The sequence below is a fragment of the Athene cunicularia genome (genome assembly GCF_003259725.1).
Source record: "Athene cunicularia isolate RWA chromosome 19 unlocalized genomic scaffold, athCun1 chr19_part1, whole genome shotgun sequence".
NCBI lineage: Eukaryota > Metazoa > Chordata > Aves > Strigiformes > Strigidae > Athene > Athene cunicularia.
Genome location: NW_020799124.1, coordinates 6,285,989 through 6,310,947, shown reverse-complemented (window position 1 = coordinate 6,310,947; position 24,959 = coordinate 6,285,989). Strand labels below are relative to the sequence as shown.

At 38.7% G+C, this 24,959-nt stretch overlaps 2 protein-coding genes across 7 annotated transcripts in view; both read left to right on the top strand.

Moving 5' to 3' along the window:
* KCTD7 (potassium channel tetramerization domain containing 7) overlaps nucleotides 1–8,152 on the top strand; it is a 23,908-nt gene extending 15,756 nt beyond the window's left edge. Inside the window, exon 7 of the transcript XR_003399701.1 lies at nucleotides 8,141–8,152. The gene's annotated coding sequence lies outside the window, so the exon portion shown is untranslated. The remainder of the gene's footprint in view (nucleotides 1–8,140) is intronic.
* A 1,805-nt stretch (nucleotides 8,153–9,957) lies between these two features.
* Nucleotides 9,958–24,959, top strand: RABGEF1 (RAB guanine nucleotide exchange factor 1). Of its 6 annotated transcripts, none has more exons than XM_026861363.1 (10): nucleotides 9,985–10,169; nucleotides 13,452–13,618; nucleotides 14,658–14,777; nucleotides 16,902–16,922; nucleotides 17,820–17,986; nucleotides 19,586–19,667; nucleotides 20,484–20,616; nucleotides 21,023–21,114; nucleotides 21,487–21,743; nucleotides 22,776–24,959. In XM_026861363.1, exons 1-10 carry the CDS (start codon nucleotides 9,991–9,993, stop codon nucleotides 23,172–23,174), a joined length of 1,617 nt encoding a protein of 538 aa, XP_026717164.1. In that variant the 5' UTR covers nucleotides 9,985–9,990; the 3' UTR covers nucleotides 23,175–24,959. The 6 variants fall into 6 exon arrangements, with proteins under 6 accessions (XP_026717169.1, XP_026717164.1, XP_026717163.1 ...); XM_026861362.1 differs by having other exon boundaries at nucleotides 17,817–17,986; XM_026861365.1 differs by lacking the exon at nucleotides 16,902–16,922.

The following is a 24,959-nucleotide window of genomic DNA, read 5'->3' as shown; positions in this document are numbered from 1 at the left end:
GCTGAGGGAGCCCCCGCCCCTGGCAGCTGCGCGGCGACACTCGGTGGCAGTTGGGTGGCTGCCAGCGTCCCCCCATCCTCCGCGCCCCGTCGTCTCCGCCGCCGGTCGTTATCATTCGTTCTGAGTCTCGGTGATACTCGCGCCGGGCCGGGCCGCGCGGAGGGGGGGGTGTGTGTGTCACAGCCGGCCCCTCGCCTCGGGGATTGCGGCGGTGCGGAGATTTCACCGGGCTAAACACAGCGGGGCACAGAGAAACTTAGTGAACCAGTTTCTGCCATGTGCAGTTCTTAAAACTAAGTTGGCTTTATAATCCGCATTTTTGTTATTTAATTCCACGCGTATGTGTTAATAGTTAATCAGGGTGAAGGTGTCCCTTAACTTTGCAAGTCTGGCCCCTCAGCCTGTTTTCCTGCTAAATTCCGTGTGGGTTGAGGGGTTTTTAACTCTTTGCTTGTTAAGTTTTACTGCTGCACGGCTTCTTAGTGGAAGACTGGGAATCAAAGTCCTTCCAACTCGAGCCAAGTGAAGTTTGGAGTACATCTGACATGCTGAGCGGTGCATTTTGGAAGCTTTTGTGGGTGTTTGTCGCTGTAAGAGCACCTTGGGTAGCGTTCAAGTCGTTCCACTGAAGCAGGGAGTGGCTGTATGTTCAGAGAGGGTGTGAGGTACTGAACGATGAATGATGCACTCCAAGTAACAAACTCTCCGAGGGAGTGGTTCGACGCTGGTTTAAATCCTGCTGGGCTGCTCTGGTCTTTGGCAGGGGCACAGGTTTTTGTGGTGCTGGATTGAGGGAGTTGTTACAGGCAAAATTCACATGAGGTTTTTGGGGTTGAGTGGGGCCCTAATCTGGACCAGTGCTGGGAATTAGTGGCACTGCACAGTTTTGGGGAAAGGGAGGTGTTATGGAGGTTATGATTTAAACCCATTACTGACACAATTTGCCATACTTTTCTTGTTTGGTCTCATAGTCCCAAAACTATTTTCGAAGCAGCACTTTGTATTGGCAGTTCCTCATGCCAATACTCTGGCATGTGTAGTGAGCAGCTCTTGTTTTTCCAGTTACCTGAGACTCCTTTGAGTCTTATGACCCATCAGCATAGATGGACATAGTGTTTTCCAGGAACAGTACTCTACTGGGGAATTGGATGTGTTGGCCTTCTAGACATGGTTACATGAGTGTTTTGCAGGGGAGAGGATTAGGAAAAGAATTGTAAGTCAGTGGAATGCTTGGCTGGCAAAAAAACCCAAAACAACGCATAGTAGAAGGGAAGAATAGGATAGAAAGCTAGTTATTCCTAAAATCACTTCATAAAACAAAGTATGATTATAAGCTTGAACATAGTCCATGATTCTGGTATTTAATTGCAGTCTAGAACAGTCCTTCTCAGCTCCCTCCTTCCTCTCCTGCTCTTTGTTATATAATTCCTAATTATGGTGGGTTTGGGGGTTTTTATTACTGATGATGGATTATTTGTGACCTAAAAATCGTGCTTGTGAAGTCCTTTTAAAATGCTCTCAGTGACAAGTCGGGTACAAAGGGCATAAGATGTTTTGAAGTTTTTCTCTGAGGCTGCAGCAAATTCAGTTTTAATCTGTATCCAGGTGAGTGTGGTTGACAGGTTGGCAAAAAACAGAGTGTGTAGGAGCTGATTGCTGCTGTTTCTGAGGAGATTTTAGAAGTTTTAACTAATCCTCTTCATATTGTTACTTGAATTCCCATTCAAACACAACGAAGCACTTTTTAGATGTTTCTTGTGATTTCATTTAAAAGTGCAATTATGAGTCACACGTAGATGGCGAGACATAGTCTGTTAATTCATGAAAGCGTGCTGCTCGTAGCTGAGTGGTCACTGCTAGGAGCGGTAGTTAATGTGGACAAACAACTGTAGCTTAAGGTCTGTCCCCCTGTTGGAGGGGGAAGATGCATTTTCAAATTGAAATAAACCATGAGCTCTGTGGGTAGAGTGATGAAGCCTCATGGCCATTAGGTTTCAGAGGTTTTAAGTAGTGGCTGCAGTTTCCCCTGCTAAATTGCAGTACCAAACAGCGCGGTTATTTTCAGGTGGCTGATCAGAATGTGTGTCTGTCATCACAGTTAACGACTGTTTTCTTTTCTCAAGATCATTGGTGAGCTACCTGTGCTGTTTATACTAGGAAACAACTTCTATAGCTGCAATTTCTTACTTGCAAGAAAAATGCACGGTAAAACTGTGAAGACTCAAACGGTCTATTCTGCAAAGGTAGCTACCATGATTCTTTCCTAATTGTCTAATGGCTTTCATATTTTTGTGAGTCTCTTAGATCATGTTGCTCCACCCTTCCCTTTAGAGGAAATTAACTCTTGCTTAATTATCTTCCTGCTAATTACATGCCTGAATGTTTAGGGTTACAAATGAATCATGACTGTTTCAACACTTACATGGCTCTTAAGAGTTTTGTGGCATTTGGGTCAGTGGTTGCTCTTTGCAATACAGACACGTTATTTTAAGGATGTTTTTTCCATAGGCAAAATTCGTATTTGTTAGAGACCTTCACCTGATCCTTTCTGTCAGCTCCCTCAGTTTTGATGCACTTTATAATCTACATTGTAGGTTTATTTTCATTAACTGAAGTTGTATGCAGTTTTAGGTGGACTCAACTGCTCTCTTGATGTGAAGCATGGTGTACTCTTGAGGCACCAGTAGAATTAAACCAGCAACTGTTACTGTAAGAATTGTGTTTGGAGATTTCCCCAGTTTTTCTTCTTTTCCTGTTCTAAAATCCCATACTCTTTGGAGCCCTTTATTTTATATATATATGCTTAAACTTGAAGTTGAAGAGCCAAAGCATGTTTGCTTCAGTCCAGTGTAAAGACTGGTGTAGGTTGTTGCTAAGAGTTGTGCCAAGGTTTGAGAAGACTGTTGATACCAGGGAATAAGGTAAAGAGATGAGAGAAAAATCCAGCCACAAAACCAAACGAAACCAAGAGCAGGAGGCATTCAGATGTCAGGAGACTTTTTTTTTGTTGTTCTTGGTCAAAAGTGTAGAAGGCTGAAATAGGATTCCCAGAAGTCAAAGACAGTTTCATATGTTATGTGAAGTCTTTTCCTGTTTTTAGATAATGTTTAATGAACTTTGGTACCAATATCGAAACTCATCTACAGAACAGTCTTACAAAGCCACTGCTTTAGTTTCCAGAGTTAGCATGCAGATTTATTTAGAAACTGGTTTTTACAGCTTGTAATAATTATAAATTGGCTTGCAATTACCTTTTACTAAAGACATCTACAGATTGATTGAGACCCCTTTCTACTCAGCTTTGATATGTGATTTTTTTCAACCAGCTCTTCTATCCTGAACAATCCAGGACTAATAAATAGTTTATGAAAAAGTCGATATCTTGTCATTGTGGCAGTGATGCAATCTGCACTGACAATAAAGGTATCTGCCTACTCAGTCCCTGGGAAGTAAGGTAGGTGCATGTTTAAAAAAAAACAAGAAAAACAAGCTGGTGGTGTCTGAATAATTGATAAATCTATACAACTTCTAAACCTTATTTCACACACAGTGCTTTTCCTGAAGCCAAAGCTGTGTCTGCAGTATTTGGAAACCCCAATGTGTTATGAAAATTATCTTAGGCTTATTGCTGAAAAGAACATCTTATGTAAGTGTAGTTTCTTTCATGTGTGCATTAAATCAGCCCTTAGTGACAGATCTGATTTTGATGAAAGGAGTGCCTTTTTCATATTACATAAAAGCTAAGAATGCATTTGCTCTTTGTTGTGACTATGATACCTGCTTTAATAAGTTTGGTATGTTGTTTTTTTCCAGTTATTTTGTAATCTGGCCTGTGTGAAAATTAGAATATAGACTTTTGCTGTTGTTGAGAGCTTTGAGTCTGATATGAAAGGTATGATGTTCTGGAGCAATAATTGCTGCTACTTCAGTCCCCATTATGGGATACTGACAAAAATGGCCTAAAGATTTGTGTACTAGTAATTGGAGGGAGTGCCTTTTGGAAACGTAGAGCTAGTTTGTGCTTTACGTAACTGGCCTGCATGCATATCAAGATACCACATGTGATCATCAGGTGTTGGCAAAATTTTGAGCTCTCTTCTTAGCCCATCATTTTTAATTGTGAAATAGCACTGATTATTAAGGTTTTATCTTTAGTCCCATGGGAATGTAATGGAAGATCATCAGAGAAAAAAAAAGTAGTAAAATAGTATCTGGCTGCCTCATTCTGTGTCAGTGCAACCTGGTTGGTTCTGCACTCATGTTGGTGAACTTGATGGTGGGATGTAAGCAAGGTCTAGCTGTCTGAGCTTTGGTGTCTGTCATAGGTTGTGTTCTGGCATCTGTAACTGTTTTCCAGCAGTGTGTAAGGGAATTAAGATTGTAGATTGCAGTCTGCAATTGTTGTCTGAAGACTAAATGCTTTGATGGAATCCCTTTGTAGATTTAAATGTATCCTTATTGCTTCCCATGAGAAGCTTGGGCTCCTGAGACCTGAAACTGAAAATCCTTGAAAACTAGAATGTAGGTTTTATTAAGAACCTGCATTCAATGAATACTGTTGCACTTCAGGTCCATGGAAAATGTTTCTTAAAAAAATCCTTTCCTCTTTCCTCCACTCTCTCCCAACGCTCCCCTGGCTGACCTTAAAGCTTGGTTCTTTTTCTTTGATAATACTTGTACCAAAATGCATGTTTCCCATGTCTTAACCCTTTCTGTGTTTTCTTTAGTAAATCTTCAAAGATGGATTGAAGTATGTGACTTGGGGAAAGTGATGTGGCTGTTGGCCAGCAGTATTTTGCAGAAAAGTTGTTTTTTCTGGTTTTGGCTGAGATACCTGCTTCCATGACTGTGGTAACAGAAACCCTGTACTGTATGCACATATGTTTTCAGTTGCAGCTTTGACAGAGTCACAGAGGAGCTGTTGGGCAGACAGCTGGTTTATTCTTTCTAAAAAAAATTGTGAATTTCAATTTTCTGAAATAAGAGCTATGGTTTATTGGATATTCTTCTTGGATGACAAATGACAGGAAAAATCTAGGGGTGTGAGCAAGGGATGAGAAACTTCTGAGTTGGTATTGCACTTTTTAAAAAGTAAAATGGATGCTCAGAATACTACTGAATAAAAAGAAAAATTTTAAATGAGTCAAGGTACAACAAGAAAAATATGTTGATAGGAAGATGTATTCAAGAGCTTCAGAATAAATTGCATTAAAGCAAGTCAAAAGGTAATTTTGAATTAAATCAAGGGGGGAGGGGGTTGACATGCTAGGCATTGTAACAAAACTAAATATTGTAAGATTTTTATGAAAAAGCTACAGAAGGGATCTGATCTGTCACTAGAGACCTTTGATGTGCAACCCTTCAAATATATCTAACATGTATTGTATGCTTCATCTACCAATGGTGCACACGTTTTCATCTGCTCTTGATATTGCTATAGTTTGGAAAAATAAAGCTCAACACCTAGAACAGCGTGGAAAGACGTAGCCATGGGCAGCTGATGCTGTGGGTCAGAGTTAGTATGCTTCCAGGCCGGGTGGGGACTGGCCTGGGAACTCCTGTGGCAGTGAGACAAGGAGCTCTTTGGCATCCATACAGTCCAGTGCTCTGGTAGCTGTGGTACAGATACACTGACTGCCAGCAGTGGGACAGCTTTCCATGTTGTAGTTGTTCAGAATAAATCCACTCTTGCAGCCCTGATGTAACAGTACATGTTAGCAGTGATCCTCTAAGGAACCACATATAGGGTGTGTTAGGGGGAGTTCAAAGATTGTGGCCATAGAAAGGGGCTGGGTGTTTTCCATTTTTTCCATTTCAGAGGAAAGTGGGAGGGAAGAAGCTTTTACTTGCAAATAAGTGACGAGGGGAAAGGGATTTTTATAAAACAATAACTAAGAGCCTGTTCCTTTTCTAAACTTTTCTAAGGGTTGTGGGTAATTAACATAGATATTAACCTTTGAGGTCTAGAACTGGTACAGAAGTGCTTAAAAGAAGATTCTGTATCATGGTATTTGTGAGGAAATGTGTAAGGAAGGGTCATTTCTGCTTTCCCTGACAATATTCACAGCAGAACTATTTGAAGCAGTTACTGAGCAAAGCAATGTATGAGTATACTTTAAATTACAGGTGTTTGCTCCTGTGGGGGAGACATGGTGCTGCTTGAGGTTAAGTGTTTTAATTGAAGTACAGGAGATATAAAAAGGGTGTTTGGTGCAGTGCACCTCTCCAAATGGTACTAGTTAATTTTATTTATGATCTTCTGTTACTTTATCATTCCTGATAAGATTTTTTTTTTTTTTAATGTGGAAGTCTGTTACCTTCTGTACTGTTGTTTTCCTGACTTCTCAGTGGTCAGGCAGTATGAAGCTGTTCAGAGTTGCCTACCCCTCTGACTCCAGGAAAAAATCAAATTTCTTCTTTGTTTTGGCTTATGTGACTCAGAAGTAAGCTTTGAACAGGTCATGCATTCAGGGCGTGAATGAAAATAAGACGTCTGACCATGCAAAATAAGTGGTGTGACTGTGCAAATACACTGAGGAGTTGATCTTTGAATAAAGAATGATACACCTTGAACTGTAGTGGAAGGGAAAGAAGGGAATAAAGAAAAAAAAAAAAAGCAATTTGGACACTCAAAAGTTCCAACAAAACAGTTGTAGGAATGGAAGATCAAAAAGTACACAGTAATTTAGTTGCAGAAAATTGACTTGGGATGGATTTTTCATATTCAGTTTATTGAAACTTGTTGCATTGTTCTGTTCATTAAAATGTAAATGCTGACCTGCAAAAATTGGCTGTGTGACTTTTTTTGTAATGGCCGTATGTGTTTAAAGGAAGCAGAAAGCCTCTGCTTTAAGTGCAGCGTGTGATTTCTTCATATTGATTCAAGGTGACCTCTTTTGTCCCTGGATCTGAAACTGATGTAACTGCAATCAAAAATAAGTGAAGGGGAGGAAACAGAACAACTTGCTTTCCAGTGGCTTGGCTTTGCAGCTGTTTACAAACCTCTCCTGAAAGAGGAAGAAAGAAAAAAAAAAGTCTTGCTACGGAGACCTGCTTTGCTTACTTCAGGGAAAGCTGCTGAACTTTGACACTAACCAGAACCTTATTGTTAGTTGTGTTGCACACAGAAGGCTAGCAGGATGCCAGAGGTAATTGTGGTGCTAGTATGTGGTTCAAGCTCTGTGGGTACAGAGAGCTGATTTTTGTGCATCTGTGTGGAGATAGTGAAAGTGCCCAGCTGGCACAGAAACAGAGTATGCTCTTAAGCTTTCAGACAGCAAGGTGGTGATGGAAATAGAAACAAAGTCACGTATTTCATTCTGCTCCTTTAGTCTTCAAAAAGTCTGAGTGTCTGAAGCATGGTGCTTTTGAATAAGACACCTGAATTCATGAAATTGGCCTACAGACTGCAGTTGCAAAACTGTTGTAACTTCCTCCATTGTAGTGGGTGATAGGATCAGGGATGGTATTTCCTTGGGTGATAGAGATCAGTGTAAAATTTCTCTGAAGATTTTGTTATGAACATGGGTTTTTTTGTTGTGTCTTTGTAGCTCCCTGTAGTTTACAATGAAAACATTCAAACTGATCAGCTTTACTGTTAATGGTAGTATTGAAAATTTTATGAATGGTGGGTTTTTCTAGTACAGGCACCTGCAACAGAAGTCTCTAACCAAAATACTGTTGCAATTTCTGATTTTGGAAAGCGGTCTTTAAATAATCAGGAGCAACTGAAGAGTTTCAAGCTTTTCCTTCCCCATTCTTTTCAGAATTGGTGATAAAGGGCATATATGATGCTCTGAGAATGGGCCATGTTTCCAAATATTGCCAACGTGCAGTTTCCATCCCATGCTGTGCAGTTGACAAACATTTGATATTTAATTTCTGGTCTGGGAGATAGATTGTTAGTCAGCAGATCTGTGTACCGTTATAGTCGACATAAAGACTTACTTGAGGAATCAGAAAATGAACATAGTACAGAAACCAAAAGGTTTTTGTGAAGGCAATGTACTTATCCTCTCTTAATTTGTCCATATGGGAATGAAGTAAAGCTCTCTTAAATATTTAAAATCTAGGGTTTTTTTTTTTTTCATTTTGCTTTGCAGAAGCGTATTAATGTCTGTCAGACATTTGTGTGGGAAAGAAAAGAGTATTCAGCTGCTCTCCGTCTATATAAATGAGAAAATGTGTCTTTATAAATGATGCCATTAAGAAACCAATTCCTTAACATACAAGTCTCTATAGTGAAACTATTTTTAGATTATATTTAGAAACTCATTACTACTTTGAAAGCTAGAAAAGATGTTAGTGGAAGGAGCCTTAATACATAAGTAAAATGGAATATTTAATTTGTTTCCCCCCTCAGAGAAAATCATATGTGTTTCCCATTACTTAAAATAGCTTGTTTAGATTAATGGGAAATCACCAGTCTTTTAAAGTAGTTGATCTTATATAATTCAGCTTGGAAGAAAATAGCTGTTACTGCCCATAGTAGCAAACTATCTTTGATCATGAGTTGTGCGTATCACATCTATTTCACTGGATGACCCAGAGAAGAGTTCGAGGCTTTTTCTGAGACTGTTGAATGCAAAAGCTTCCAGGGGTGAGTAACTGTTGTTTGGGCAGACACGTGAACCACTGGAGATCCAGATTCCTCAAACGTGTGAACTTAGGGGTCATGATGAATCTCAGGGGAAACCCAAGATTACTCTGACGGTTACTGACGTTCTTCAATTTATGGAAATTGCGTTTCATACCTTGCGTTTCAATCTGTGTTCTGTTTTCCTTGGGTGATCTTAAGTAATGTGCTGGGGGGGAGGGCAGGGTCTTCAGACTGTGAGGCAGCGTTGATTTAAAAATCTTCTGGCTTTCCCGTTAGAAGAAGGAAGTCCTGGGGGGCACCTTTGGTTATGATTGCAGGAGCAGGGAACCAAATTGCTAAGCTGCTTGCTCAGCTTATGCAAAGCACTCTGCTGAGGATTGTAGGAATAAAAAGGGGCTGGATTTGGTGACCAAGATCTGCTTTCCAGTGCCTTGCTGTGATATTTCTGGTATCTGTGTATGTCAATATTGTAATCCAAATGTCAATATTTTAATACGCAGACCTTAAACTTGCTAATGCAGGTGATCCAGTGCTGCTTGTCTCCTAAAATGAATGCAGCATTTAGAATTAGTCAAAGGAGTTGAAATGCCCTTGGGAGCAAGCTAGCATATGGGATGGTTTCTGTCAAGTGAGAAAAGAAAGGAGAGGGCTGGATTGTTGGAAGACAGGCTTTGCACAGTGACGGTGTAGGCATGAGAATAAATCTTTTTGTTGCAGTCACTATATATAAAGTCTAGAGAGCTGTGCTGTATACAGATGCCCAACTTAACTCTGAAGTAACTCGAGTAGTTAAGGAAATGGAGATGGACCTCATCCATGTTAATGTACCCTGCTGGGTTAGCTGTGATACTTCACTGTGCTGTGGAGACATTCTTGGAGGCCAAAGATACGTTACCTAAGGTCTCACCGGTGTGATTCTTTGCAGACACAGCCTCAGCCTGAATACGCACGTATTTACATTTTGTCTCTTACTCGCTTTGCTTCCTTCGTTGGTGATTATAACTTTTCTATTTTTCCTTTTTCCTCTGTTGCTCTGTGCCTCTGTGACTGCTAGAACAATGTGCGGGTGAGATCAGAGACTCGTTCCTTTTTCCACGTGTGTACGTACGTAGCTGTGTGACTGGTACCACTGGTTGGCTTTCCAGGCCAGCTGTCTAGTCCTGTTAGCAGGTCAAAGCTATGCAAACACATGCTAATGCTGCAGTTGGCTTTCGGGGCTGTATGGTTATATAACTGTGCCCTTCTGTGGCCTTTATTTTGTTGCTATGGCACTATTAAATAATTAAAACAGGTGACTTCTTTCTAAAAGGCAAGCCTTCAAAAGGAGTTATTTCTAGCAGGTTGTTATCATGTTGCTGTCTTTAACTCTTTTCTCTTTAAACAGGAAGAAAATGAACCTGAAATCAGAACGCAGAGGAATTCATGTTGATCAGTCAGAGCTACTGTGCAAGAAGGGATGTGGTTACTATGGCAATCCTGCTTGGCAGGGATTTTGCTCCAAGTGCTGGAGAGAGGAGTACCATAAGGCCAGGCAGAAACAGATTCAAGAGGATTGGGAGCTTGCAGAGCGGTAAAGAGCCCTCTTTATTCCTTCATCTTTTTACAGTAGGGTGGCTTCACTGAATACTATTCCTGTCTCCTATTTTCTAGTCCTGTTTGCTCTGGCTCAGTTTCATCATAAGTTTTCAAATTTGACCTTTTCAGCAGGAATTAAAATCTTCCTTTTGATGCAAAGATGAATATTTATGCCATTCTAATTTAAGAGGCTTCAAAAGAAAGTCTGAAGTAACAAATGTAAACACCCCCCCAACAAATACTTTGACCTAATTTGCATTCTAAAATCTGTAATTCTAACTAGCAGTTGAAAGAGTGAAAGTGACAATTTTGATTAAAATACCTCTGCCTCTGGAGACTGCAGTTATTGTCTTGAATATAGCCAGCACAATGGTTTTACATTTCAGCTACTCATTAAAAATTTGGTTTTAGTCTTGTCTGTGGTCATTCTTTTAAACTGCAACGTTAAGCCCCAAAGCATCAAAGCTCTAGATTTAATAATTTAGGTAATTTTTTTAAGCACATATTTTCTTTAAAATAGTCTAGATTTCCTAGTGTGATAAATGCTTGACCCTGAAAATTGGTGAAAATCTATGTTTGAGTGAGAAAATAAAAGCAGCTGCAACTGCTTTTTGTTGGGTTTGGGCAGAAAGCAAAAGCATTATCTTTTGTACTGCAGCTGTCCTTTGTGTCACTTCCAGGTGTGATTGACATGACATCCACTCAGAATTAACTGTTTCAGGGTTATGTGAATTCTCAAGATGGAGGAGCATCTAACTATGTATTAAGAGTGCATTGACAGTTGACTTGAGCCGGCCAAGATGTTTGTCCATACTGGCACAGATTCTCTACGTACACTTACCTTGATGTATTAGTGATATATGCCAGAACTTTAGGAAAAAGTACAAATGCCTAAAAGACATGTCTACGCTTGAGTTTAGAACCCTTCAGTGAATATGAGTTACTCAGTGATACATTAACCAAGGTCACTGGGTGGGGGGAAGAAAGAAAAAGGAAAGAAAAAAAAAAAAAAGTCTTTAAGTGCACTGTTCACATCAGCCTGCCTGAAGAAGGTGACATCTGTGGAAGCTCTCTGAACTTGAGCTGGGTCCAAACTGATGGTTATATTTTGGAAGCCCTAGATACTTTTCTGGTATCTAACTACCCTAGACCCTTATACCTTAGGCCTTGAAGTAGTTTGTTTTTAAAGTTCTCTTTACTGTCTGGCACTGTAACAGATTAATCAGAGAATCATAGAATATCAGGTGGGAAGGGACCTCAAGGATCTGAGTTTCACAACCTTCTTGGCAAAAGTACAATCCTGACAAGATGGCCCAGCACCTTGTCCAGTGGAATCATAGTATCCAGTGTTGGGGAATTCACCGCTTCCCTGGGGAGGTTATTCCAGTGGCTGATTATTCTCATTGTGAAAAACTTTTGTCTTGTGTCCAGTCAGAATCTCCCCAGGAGTAACTTGTCCGCGTTACCCCTCATCTTTTCCATGGGACTTGTAAAAAGGGAGCCTCCATCTTCTTTGTAGCCACCCTTTAAATACTATCCCATGGTGATAAGGTCTCCCCTAAGCCTTCTCAAGGCTGAACAGACCAATTTCTCTCAGCCTCTCCTCATATGATAGGTTTTCCAGTCCCTTGATCATCTTTATGGCCATTGTCTGGACCCTCTCTAGCCTGTCCACATCTTTTTTGTATAGCAGGGACCAAAACCGAGCATAGTATTCCAGGTGTGAGCAGATAAGCACTGAGTAGAGTGTGATAATGATTCTGTATCTCTGCTGGTGATGCCCTTCTTGATGCATCCCAGCATCCTGTTGGCTTTCTTTGCTGCAGCAGCACACTGTTCACTCCTGTTGAGCTTGTTGCCCACTAGGCAACCCCCAGGCCCCTTTCCACAGAGCTGCCCCTCAGCCAGGTAGATCCCAGGTGTGCTGCACTCTTGGATTGTTTTCTCAGGTGCAAGACCTTACACTTGTCCTTGGAGAACTTCATGAAGTTCTTGTTAGCTCACTCTTCCAGCCTCTTCCTGCAGCATGGCTCTCCTTTCCCAAAGTGTTCACTTCCCCACTTGGTTTGGTGTCATCAGCCAACTTCATCAGGGTACACTTGATCCCGTCATCCAGATCACTTACGAAGATATTAAACAGCAAGGTATTAAATATACTAACTGCAAAGAAAGGTAGAAGGAAGTGCTTGAAACCTTTTCTATCCTCATCAGAAGGTGCCATATAAACTGTTGAGTACAGTACGGAGGACATGTTGGTTTTTTCCTCTGCCATAAATTTGCCTTAAACAGTTTATAAAAACTTAATTGTTATTAGAGCAGGTAGTTATGCTGTCAGTCTTACAACATCTATGTACAACAAAGTGGGCCATTTAAGGAATTCTTTAATAAGTAACTGTTCAATAGGGAGATGCTAAAGGAACAGATAAGCTGTGATTGTTGTAGTGAACAGACAGGCTTGTCAGGACAGATGAGACACCATTCCTGCCTCAAGAGATAAATGCAAGACCATTTGTGGTCCATCCTGAGCTGGATGGATGTTTAAAGAAAGTTGCTCAACCTTTTAGCATCTTGAAGAGCAATATAATTTAACCTGTTTTAATCTTTCTGCATAGCAAGAAAAGTAGCAGTTGAAGGAGAAGTATGTTTGCCCTCCCCTACTTTTTACATATAGATGAAAAGATGGGCTTGGTCTTTGCAAAGCAGCCATCAATGCTGCAGTGAAGTGGTTCACCTTGTTCATTCAGGCAGATGTGTGCATTACCAAGATTTGTAAACAAATTATGACAGCAGTGATCTGTTTCCCAGAATATTTCTGAGATTGTGACAGGGTATTTCACTTGCTCAGCTGCGAGCCAGTTTTTATCTTTAGTAAGATGGTAAAGGATTGCCAGTGGTAATAGGTTGTGAAACTCAGAACATGATGCAACTGAATTGATTATTGGAAGGCCTCCCACAGTCTTTCCCATCACCTCTACCTTTGTAGAATTCAGGGCTGTGACCTGAGGGGACAGTGATGATGATTGTGATCGTCTCCTTCCTTTTGACCTTACTGTTTAATCCTCCCTGGCCATCCTAAGCTTTCCCTCGCTTTCACCACTGCAACATGGGAAGAGTGGATTGAATGTAATGAAGGGAGATGTGGTAGGAAGCAAGAAATAAAGATGGGCATAGACGACAATTAGCATGTCAAATAAATGATTCATTTATTGCACAGTAATTTAGTTTATTTGTGCTAGTTTTAAGCACTTAAATTAGACTTACATTTTTATAATTCCAGGCTTCAGCGTGAGGAGGAAGAAGCATATGCCAGTAGTCAGAGTACCCAAGGGGCACAGTCACTGACCTTTTCAAAATTTGAAGAAAAGAAAACCAATGAGAAAACACGAAAGGTCACTACTGTGAAGAAGTTCTTCACTGCTTCTTCCAGAACAGGAGCTAAGAAGGGTAACTTTCTCCTTTGCTTTTAATGGTTCTTTGCAACATGTTAAGTTGAAAAGTAATTTTGATAGATGTATTGTACTAAAAGGCAGAGCAGTGCTCTGTGACTTCACTTGTAAATTTGGGATAATGATGCTTCTGGAGAATGATTGCTATATGTGAAATCCTACTGAAAACAGAGGAAAACATGAGCTTTTGGGTGATACCAAACAATCTTTTAAATAGAAAAAGGGCACTTCTAAACCTGTGGCCATGACTGTGTTAGTTATACAGGAGTTCTTCCACTAAAGTGTAGCATAAATGTATTCCTGGTGGTGGTCTACCACTGTGCTGCTGAGTGGAAGTATCTCGTTTGTATGACACACATTCCTGCTAGATTCATGAGTCAACCACAGTGTGGTACTGTGGTTTAGGTCTTGAAGGGGAACTCTCCCTGAAGAAAGCAGGATAAAAGGTACTGGCTGTCAGTCACTGCTAACAAACTGATATGTCTAAGTGTGATAGAAATGCTGATACAGAATATCAGATGATGCTGTCATAATGGATCACTTCAACAGAAAAACCAGCATGTGTAATCAGGGTGTCTTTCAATGAAAATAAATGTGAAAGGAAACTTGCAGTGTTTGTATGTATGTGGGTTGTGAATATCAAGTTTGTGGTTGGCTGAATGTTTATTCTACAGCATGTGTTACGAGTAAGAGTGATTAATGACAGGGATGTCTTTGCATAGCAGTAGCTTACATGGGCAAAAATCAGAAAATGCTAGACTGTGGAGGAGGCATTCCAGAAGAAAAAGCAACATTAATGTATCTTAGCCTTAGAGACAATGCATTGCCTTAATAGGAAGTTCTATGTATGGATTTCATCTTAGAATTTGTCTTGGTGCATGGGCAGCAGCTGGCTAAATGAAGCATTCAGCTATGCATTAAGAACTTTTTTTATGTGCATTCTTCTCACTTTCCATATTTTCTTTTATATCCCGTTCACCGTTTCTCCTGACATGCTCCTGCTCTCGGTGTCTTGCTTGCTTTTGCATTTATTTCAGTGGCTCAAGAGAAAATCGTTAAGCAAGGACAGCTTGGGAGGGAGCGAAATGCTGATAACATTCTCAGGGATTTGAAGGAGATTTTTACTCCCTCCTGGGAACTGGCTTCCCCTACTGAAGGTAATGCAGTACAGCTTGAGCAAGCTGTCTGCTTGATTTTAGAACGCTTATTTCTTAGCTGGGCTTTGCAAAATACAAACTAGGGTTGTGCCAGTTATAACTTGTGCTGTTGAATATGAAGATGGCAAAAAAAGCAAGTCTAGCATCTTGAAGTGAACTTGAATTTCTAAACCAATTCTTTGCTTTTTGGTAGGGAGACTATAGGAATAAAGCTGAAGCTTCTTTGAGCTCTACCTTAGCGTGACATTTGAAGGATTATGCAGTTTCAAAAAAAAAAAAAAAATTCATAAGAAGTAGCTAGATCTTATGCTGCTTCATGTTTTTATAAAAAAAATAATACCAGGTTGCCATTATAAATCTGACTAGAAGTTGAAACTACTTCAGTTTAATAGTTCACACTCCAAGAACTTTTGTGTTCCCAAAACATCTCCAGATGTCTTGATAAATATAGCAAACGACAGTTTCATATCAAGAGAAGATATACTGGTTTCATTTAAACCAAAAGGACACCAAAACCCTTGATGCAAACAGCTTTAGGATCTTGTCTTATGTTACTTGTTTGCAATTCTGATGTGTTCTGCTGACTGAAGAAATTTGAAGATGTACCATTCTTTATTTTGCAAATTATACGAAGATGACAAATGGGTGTGTGCAGTAGAGCTAATGACAACACTATTTTTGTATTCTTTACTTGGACTCAGATCCATGACCATGGCACAACCATAGTGAATCACTGGAGTGCTAATGTTCTGCTGTGACAACTAGCATTTTTTTGCAGAATGCCTTGAGAAAGATTTTAACATTAATAGTGTTTATTCCTTGTAAAGGTGATCCTTTCTTAATTCTTCCCATATTCTTTTAATTTTTGACATATCCCCTCTACTAGGTTCTCTTTAACTTGTTCAAATGGAATTTCTTCCCTGTAATCAGCTTCTTTTTAGACTTAATTCTTCTAGAGTATGTGACAAAGCTGTAAATATTTTGTTGCTGAAAGTACATTTGTTCCTGCAGTCCTTAGTAATCAGTGCATATTGTACAGGTTCATTTTCCTTAAATCAGGATTTCAACACAGAGATTAATGAAGGTGCAACATTTCTGAGTGACTACATGTAGTTCTTGGTGTGACTCATTAAGAAGATGGTTCTTTCTAACATTTAAATTTCTTTTAATGCCTGCATTAACAGTAATCTGCCTCAACTGTCTACATCTCTCGGATAACTAAAAAATTACTTATTTTGAATCTGGGACTAAAAAAAATCATATTCCTTAAGGTCAAATAGTGGAATAAGGTTCATGATTTTTCCTCATACAGTGAACTCAGTGTTGAAATAAGTAAATACATCTTTGGCTGTTCTTTGAAATGAAGTCAGTAATTAACTGTGGAAAAATATCTTTTAACTTTACCCTTTCAAAAGTGGACCTGCTTTCTTTATTATTGCAAAGCTATGCTCTCTACTTAGTGGTCATGTGATACTAACTGTGACAAATTTAGATCAACATATAGTGCTGGTTGGTGTTCAGCTTGAATACTGTACAGGCATTCTACTTTGAATCTTAGGTATAAAGAAGATTGGAAGAAATCCCCCTCTGGAAAAAGTGTTTTTGTTTAACTAGAAATGAGATTGATTTGCACTTTCTATCTTAATTGCTACAGCTGGAATTTAAATATTTGCAAAACCTTTTCCATTCTTATCACTTAAATACCATAAATGTTCTAATGGTATCAGACCAAATTATTATCCTGAGAAGGTTATGCTGAAGTATAGTCTTGTGCTTGGGTCAGATGATCGGTGGTGTTAGTCACTGGATCATACAGCTTTGAATTTACTGTAGTGCTGTATCTTTTTAAAAGCAAATAACCAAAAAAGAACCCTGATAAGCTACCTCAAGTCTAAAACATACCAACTTAAATATACTGTTCCCATTTATTTTCTTTATTTTGGAGTTCTGCATGTGTGCTTGTTGAAACAAGGATTTTTTTGTTGTGCATGTTAGTATTTTCTGATTGAAAGTTATGTTTGTATCATGTTGACCATGAATGTTTTCATGTTTTCTGTCTCTTTGCTGCTTGCTTTTCATCATGTTCATTTACACCATCTCTATTCAATCCTTCATTTTGAACAGTGTTGGCTGGCAAGTTGAAAGGTGGGTGAACTAAACGTGGATAGTGGAGGTATTGGATCACTACAATTAACTTACAACCTTGGAAAATCACATGTGTTTACGTGGAAAACCCCTGTGGTTGCAGCTATATAAACCTGCATTCAGTGCTGTGTGCCGTCTGTGTTCCTACCTCCTTCTTGAGGGCCAAACAAATTCCTCCTTGAACAGGTGTGGTGCTTGGGCTCTTGCTGAAACACAAATGGCCAGGAGATTCTCATTTACACTGCGGGTGCGATTCTTTGGCATCTGCTGCCTGGCCAAAGAAGGGCTGCTGCATTTGCACCAACATCATGCTCCCAGTCCTTGTCTTGTGCTGCTGCTGCTCCTGTGACCTGGTGGGAAGCCAGCCTGGGGAGCTGATCAAGCTGAGAAATAATCCCATAAGAAACACTGATTTTTGACTAGGACTGCCCCGAGCTACATCTCCCTGAGCTAGTTCATGAGCCAGTTGACTGAATGCTTGTGTTGGTGCAAGCAAAGGAGCAGGAAAGTGAAGGTGAGGGAGAATGGAAAAGGGGACCACTCCATGGTAGAATCCCATCTGGAAGCCTCAGTCTTAACATGGAGATACTTACCCAGGAAAGAAAATGTAAGAAACGCAAAAGCAAACCCATTTTACAGTAGCTTGTTAATATGAAAAGGCCATTAGTGTAAAAGGGTATGTGGCTATAAATGTTTCACTTCAGTGGAATACTCAGTTTCCTAGACTTTTGTTTAATAATATCCAGCATTTCACTCGTAAAGCTTGAGAAATAAATGCTCATTCATCTGCACAGTTGGAAAAAAAACAGCCTGAAATTTTAAGATGTATTAAACACTTCCTGAGTTCATCCATCAGTGTAAAAAAGCTAATCTGATGTGCCCAAATTTTCCCAGCAGAGATCCAAGAAGCCAAGGCTCCCAGCCCTTCTATAAACAGGCAGGCTAGCATTGAGACAGATCGAGTATCCAAGGAATTCATAGAATTTCTCAAGACATATCATAAGCCTGGACAAGACATCTATAAGCAATGTAAACTATTTTTGGACACAATGAATCATAAAAGGGTAAGTTTTGCATGCCTTCTACATAAATAAAATGGGGCTGTTAGGGAGAGGTGGAGAAGATGCTGCACTTCTTCCAGCAGTTCAGTTTTTACATATTGTATACAGGAGTCTTCAGCTGATGTGCTTAGTCAAATGAAGATCTAGTGGCAGCCTTAAATTCTGCATGCCTTGCTTTTTGGTATGGCATGTGACCAAAGAAACCCTCCAACCCCAGTATCTCAGGTATCTTGAGAGAACTTTCCTTTGCATCCCAAATAACTTAGTTACAGATAAATCCCAGATAAATTAGTCTGTTGAACAAACAATTTTCTAGCTGAATATGGCTTGTGGAAATAACAATATTTTACATAATGAGCTTTTCAGATATCTTAAGTCTAAAAAGTTATATAGATAATACAGTATTAACCCACATGTGTCCTTTTCTTTCTGGAAGGAGAACTTGACTGTGCTGCTTTTAATGTGGAAAAAGACTTACATCTCCATTCTCCATAAAAGAATAATTTAACGTTCGTGAAATATTAATGTATCTGTAGTGCCACCTATGGTTGAAATGAGTCAGTATTCAGCACACCTTTTTTTTTTTAATTTTTTTTTTCTTCCCCTACCTTTTCTATTTAGTATTTAGTTACTCAAATTATATCCTCAGATTGGACTGGAAATTAAAGGGAGTTCTGATGGAATCTTACATGCCCTCTACTTTTAAAACATCTTGAGGTGTTTTTTTTTTTTCTTTTAGAACTGATTCATTCTGAGCATGGAGTTCGTGAAAACAGTGGTGGTGTTATTGTTTATAAACACTGAAGCTACTCTCATTTCCTAGTTCTTTGATAATTTGTGCTAGTCAGAAGGAAGTCTTTCTCAAAGTGTACAGTTTGCTACTACACGTAAACCAGGCCTAACATGCAGCACTGCCATCAGAACTGAGACTTTGTGTTCAGGGTAACTGTCTAGTTTTTGGCCTTAGAGAATTCAGAAAGTAAACTCTCCTCTTTTTTTTTTTTATGTATGGTTTTATGCTGCCATTTTATGGTGAAAAGTGACTTGATCAGTAAAGTTAATTTTAACCCTTCAAACCTCCGTTCTGTTTTTCAGTAGCTGTTAGTTAATGTCCAGAAGACAATGTGGTTTCACAAATAACATTGTGAATATATTTCATAGTAACTTTATCATTAGAATTGCTTACTGTATAGATAGAACTTCAAGTTATGATTTATGTTCTTGGTTTTTGATACACTGTGTATTGTCTTTTTAAAGTTAGAGACAAAATTGGGAGCAAACCTTCTGCTTAATAGTCTAAATTATTTTGTCACCATTACTCAGGGATGTGTCTGGGGGAAATTGCATTGCATCTGTCCAATTCCATTGTTAATGCACATCTGTTCAGCAAATAAATGTGAGTCTTTCACATGTTAAAGGACCAGTATGTCTTGGTTTCTCATATTTTTAAATACAATTTAGCCAACATAAACACCTCTGACGATACATTTGCATTCTTAGACTGTTATGCAGCTGGACGCTTTCCTTAAACAAACACAAAACATCAGAGGCGTTGCTGCCATTTCTTCCACACATGCACACTTAATCAGTTTTCTGTTACAGGACTTAAGTATTGAGGAGCAATCTGAATGTGCCCAGGATTTCTATCAAAATGTAGCAGAGAAATTACAGACACGCTGGAAAGGTATCGTTTTCCTCTTCCTCGTATCTTGCTGCTGAAAAAGTAATGATTTGAGGATAAAGCCTCTTGCATTTTCAAGGAAAAATGAAGTATTTCTAACCAGCTTTCAGAAATGCTGTTAATAAATTTTAGTCCCATAGTTAGAGCTGTTCCCAGCAGCACCAGTTCTATTAAACTTTTGCAGTCTAAATTATTTGTTTTTACAGGTTTTTCTTAAACTCTCAATTAAATGTGGTCCTATTGTTTTCATTTCTTGTTTTAAATTCAATACCTTCTGTTTAAAACTGCAGTTGACTGTGTAGCCTCAACCCAATTAAGAGGCTGTGAGCCTTACATTACACTGTAATGCACAAGAAGCCAGTGACAGGGGAGCGTTTCTGTTTCAGACAGCTTTTATGTGCCTGGTATGTAAGTGGCACAGATTAAACATACCCAGGGATTTTTTTAGACATAAACAGGAACAGAGGACTTGGAAGACCTTGCTGGATTTATTCTCAAAGACTATTTTCAAGAAATATTCTTGTAAACTGCAAGCAGCTGAACCTAATTTGTGTTTTGAATGTGCTAAATGAATGTGCTTCATTGTGAACCTATGCATGTACTTAGGTTGGCATGTCACTATGGTGTTCTCACCATTATATTTTTACTTCTGCTGTGGAGTGTGAAAATACTCCAAGTATATCCATTCTTTATTAACTGAGGTTGGCTCAAGTCAAGTAGTACCGATGGGGTAATAAGAGGACCAAACTGCATTAGATCTTCAAGAGAGACATGGAATACTCTATTTACTCTATTGGGGGTGGGATTTGTACCTTTCAGTGCCCCCTGAAAAAGTTGAGAAAGCAATGGATCAAATTGAAAAGTACATTATGACTCGACAGTATAAATATGTCTTTTGCCCTGAAACAACTGATGATGAGAAGAAAGATCTTGCTGTCCAGAAGAGAATCAGGTAAGTCTTTAAAAGAAAGATAGTTGAATAATTCACAGTCCTGTAAATGAGCTCTAAATCAAGCATGTTGAAAAATCTGCTGTGCACACAAAAATGGCAAACTTTTTAACGAAGGGTTAAAAGGGTTAAAAACACTTTCTTTAAGAATTAGAAGGAATGAATAGAATGAATAATGAAAGCTACTGCGCTAGGAAAACTAATTGCTTTGCTTTTGTTAAATTATAGCAAAAAAAGACAGTATTTTCTCTAGAAATAAATTACTTCAGTGGAATAAACTAGTTTATGAGCGGACTAGTGGCTCATTTACACAAAGCACTCCTTGTGCCTTGAGTTCAAGAAGCAGCTGTTTCCAAACACCTGAATGTTACTGGCACAGAACAGTTTAACATTTTTTTTCTTGTTATAGAGCTTTGCACTGGGTAACGCCACAAATGCTGTGTGTTCCTGTCAATGAAGAAATTCCAGAAGTCTCCGATATGGTTGTAAAAGCAATTACAGGTTTGTGAATGATGAAGTTTACATTTACAGCTTTAAATTTCGGTATCTCTTGCTCATAGAGATTATTTTCTGCTGTCATCAGAGGGGTGTCCAGGCTTTTAGATTTGCAGTAGTCTTTGTGGCATTGGACTAGTGTATTGTCTGTGAAGCAGGAATAATTTTTCTATCACAGAAGTGTTTAGGCCTACCCGATCTATTTGAAATACTTGTATAGAACCAAGAAAAGGTTCAATAAACAGATATTTTATGGAACAGCAAGCACCACAAAAAAAAATGATGCAATATTAGTATTGTCCAGTAAGTGTCCTACTCATTCAGGTGTCTGATTAATATGGTTTTAATGATTTTGAGAACTTTTTTTTTATCTTACAGATATTATTGAAATGGATTCAAAGCGTGTCCCTCGTGATAAATTAGCATGCATCACCAAGTGCAGCAAGCATATATTTAATGCTATTAAAATCACAAAAAATGAACCAGCTTCTGCTGATGACTTTCTTCCAACGCTTATATACATTGTTTTGAAGGGAAACCCACCCCGTCTGCAGTCTAACATTCAGTATATAACACGCTTCTGTAATCCAAGCAGGTTAATGACAGGAGAAGATGGCTACTATTTTACCAATCTGGTAAGTGCAGGGACAGTATCGATGTTTTAGACAACAGCATTGTCTTTTACTTGGACGTAGAAATTTCTAGAAAAGGCAAACACAGCATAACGTAGAAGGAAAATTAAAACTAGTGTTCAAATACTGGTTGAGGTTATTTAGAGTACAGCAACCTTTTCTGGCTTTACCTGCTCTCTCTTCCTTGTCTGCCTTCCAAACCAGACAGTGCTATGCATTCTTTGTGGTATTAAGCCCTTTATTTGACCAGCCGGATGCTGAGACTTGGGTACATTTTTATTCTGTAAGGAGAGAAGTACTTTGTTTACCTAAAATCTTGAGTTTGGTCTATGCAGATGCTACGCATATGAAGTTCCCCATTTAAGCCCATGAGAGTTTCTCTCTTGAAGGGACTGCAGAACTAGGCCATTAATGTGTGGAAGTAAACAGGCTTTTTAAAGCTTCTGCAGGAGGCATTTATTGGTGTGCTTGTTTATGTTAGAAGAAATTATGATTAAGAACTTGGTTTCTCTGCAATTCATCGTAGAGCAATTCTCAAGGTAAAATATGTAGTTGAATGCAATATTAAAATGTTAATTAAATGTTAAAAATTCCTTTTAGTAGGAGGAGAGCACAAGGTAAGATGGGCATTTGACATTCCTTCCTTCAGAAAATGAATACAGAGCATAGCAGATATTTGATGATCAGATTATTAAATATTAATATAGTGCTCTTGTCTAGTTGTCATGTTCTTTCTGTTCTCTCACCTTCAAAATGCAGCGACCCTGAGGTTTGTAACGTACATTATCTAGTGAGTCAGTACTATTCAGCTGAAGTGCTTGTCTTCCTGTGTATCTTCTCCAATTTTTTGACTTTAAACTTCGGAGAAAGAGGCATATGAACTATCTGATATAGTTAGCTTCTGGAAAAGCTCTACAGGAGCCATCTGTTGAGGCATTAACTAATCAGTTACTGGTCTAACACAGGATAAAAAATAGAACACATACATTACAGTCTGCAGCTTGCAGTGATACTCGCTCTCTGTTTTGTTTGTAGTGCTGTGCTGTGGCCTTCATTGAAAAACTGGATGCTCAGTCTTTAAATCTAAGCCAAGAAGATTTTGATCGTTTTATGACTGGTCAGACATCCCCGAAGAAGCAAGAATCTGACAGTTTTTCACCTGATGTGTGCCTGGGTGTTAAGCAAATGTATAAAAACTTAGACCTCTTATCTCAGCTGAATGAGAGACAGGAAAGAATTGTCAGTGAAGCCAAGAAGCTTGAGGAAGACCTAATAGATTGGACTGATGGAATTACAAAGGAAGTCCAAGATATTGTTGAGAAATATCCATTAGACATAAAACCAAAAAATCAAGCCTTAGCAGCTATTGACTCTGAAAATGTGGAGAATGACAAGCTGCCCCCACCACTGCAGCCTCAGGTTTATGCAGGATAATTATCAGTGTTAACTTTGAAAAGCATCATTATCCTTACCTACTACTATCTGCTACTTGGGAAGGGAAGTAAATTTAAAGCTAAAAATGAGATAAGCTTAAATCAGTACATTTTTTAAGGTACTTTTTTTTTTGTTAAGTGTAATGAATTGTATTTATTTTAGTCAAGTAGATTTCTTATTAGGCTTTTGTGGGTTTTTGAACGGAATTTAAATTTTTCTACACAAACCAGTGTAATTTTAATGAAACACTAGTCCATTGACATCTTTCCTGAAAGCTTCCCTCTAGGCATGCACTTACTTGTTTTTAATAATTAGTTTAACTTAAAGAATTCGAGTTCCAGCAGAAACTTGAAAGGTACCAATGTTAGTCTGAATTTATTCTGTAGCTGTAAAGATGAAATATATATTGTAAAATATGTAAAATTGTAAATAGATTGAAAATCTAATGTCTCAACTGTGCATGACATTTTGTGTGTGAGTGAAAATGATATAAAGTGTTCATTTTGGCACCTTTCAGTTAAATCACATTGCAGTAGAAAGGCAAGTACACTGTTAATGTTTCAGTAAGCTAGATGGTATAACCAATGAATTGCAGTCAGAAAGGATATTGTTGTAATGATTTTAAAACTTGACATTCATCTCAATCTGCTCTGTAAAAAAAAAAAAAAAAAAAAAAAAAAAAAAAAAAAAGTACTATTTAAAATATGACATTTCTTCATGTAAACGTTCTCTCTGCTTTGTCAGTACACCTGGTAGCCTTCAGTGGTGCACGTGAGCGCTGATACTACTACTTCCGAAGAGAATGTTGAGCTGGGCTTCAGAAATAGGAAGTAATATTTGTGTTAAAAATTGCATAATGTGGAACAAAAAGGGGGAGGGGAGGAGATAGTACAAGAATTGCACCAAAAGTGGCTTTCTTTTCTGGCATTGCCTAGTAATTTCCATCAGTGGGCTAGGTCTTGATTGCTTTTTTTGACAATCCTGGTAGATAAGTAAATTCATGTAATTAGAGGCTGCTTTTTAGAAGCAGCACGAGTCATTGCTTGGAGCAGAAGAGTGCACTTTATTTTCACAAAACTTCAGTCTTCTGGTCTTTAGTTGACACACACACACACCCCCTTTAGCAAAGGGATTTAACCTTGCTAAAGCATTGATCATCAAGGTCTATGAATACAGCTTTATGTCACTCAAAGTTCAGATCGGTATACTTCCAAGTTAAAAATAATAGCTCACTCCGCAAAAAGTAACCTCTTGCAATATTACTTTTCTATGCCAGTGAAACATTTTGTATATAATTTTAAATATCTTTCAGTTAATCCAGTCTGCCATGACTTGTTTGTGTACCTGAGATATCTAACATAAAGCAATTTAGCTTGAACTACTTCTAAGCAATGTTGAATTCTTACCATCAAGGAGGAAAAAGTACCTACCTCTTTATTATGTTCCACTGCTTTAAAAACACTGGTGTTTTAAATTTGCACTGCAATAATTTTAGACCACAACTGTGATTTCGTCCCTTTTTGTCAAATGTATTTCGCCTTATGAACTATGCGTTCCTACTGCTTCTGAGGGAACCAGTTACCCAAAACTCCTCTGCTGAGGTGAAGCAATGAACTAATTGGATGATCACATTTATTTATTACATTATTTAATGTATCATGTGTCACTGCGCTCAAATTGCTTAGGATCTGACCAGTGCTTGCAGTAAACAATACTGTAAAGTCTTTGTTTTCTTTATAAACACTAGGTGCTAATTCTGATATCCAGGTACACAGGTTTTCCGGG

Excerpts from the sequence above, each read along its gene's own strand:
- RABGEF1 (XM_026861362.1), top strand. The coding sequence starts at position 9,991 with ATGAACCTGAAATCAGAACGCAGAGGAATTCATGTTGATCAGTCAGAG. Across the intron at positions 14,778-16,901 it reads ACTGGCTTCCCCTACTGAAG|TGTTGGCTGGCAAGTTGAAA; the intron begins GTAATGCAGTAC and ends CATTTTGAACAG. Across the intron at positions 17,987-19,585 it reads ACACAATGAATCATAAAAGG|GACTTAAGTATTGAGGAGCA; the intron begins GTAAGTTTTGCA and ends TTTCTGTTACAG.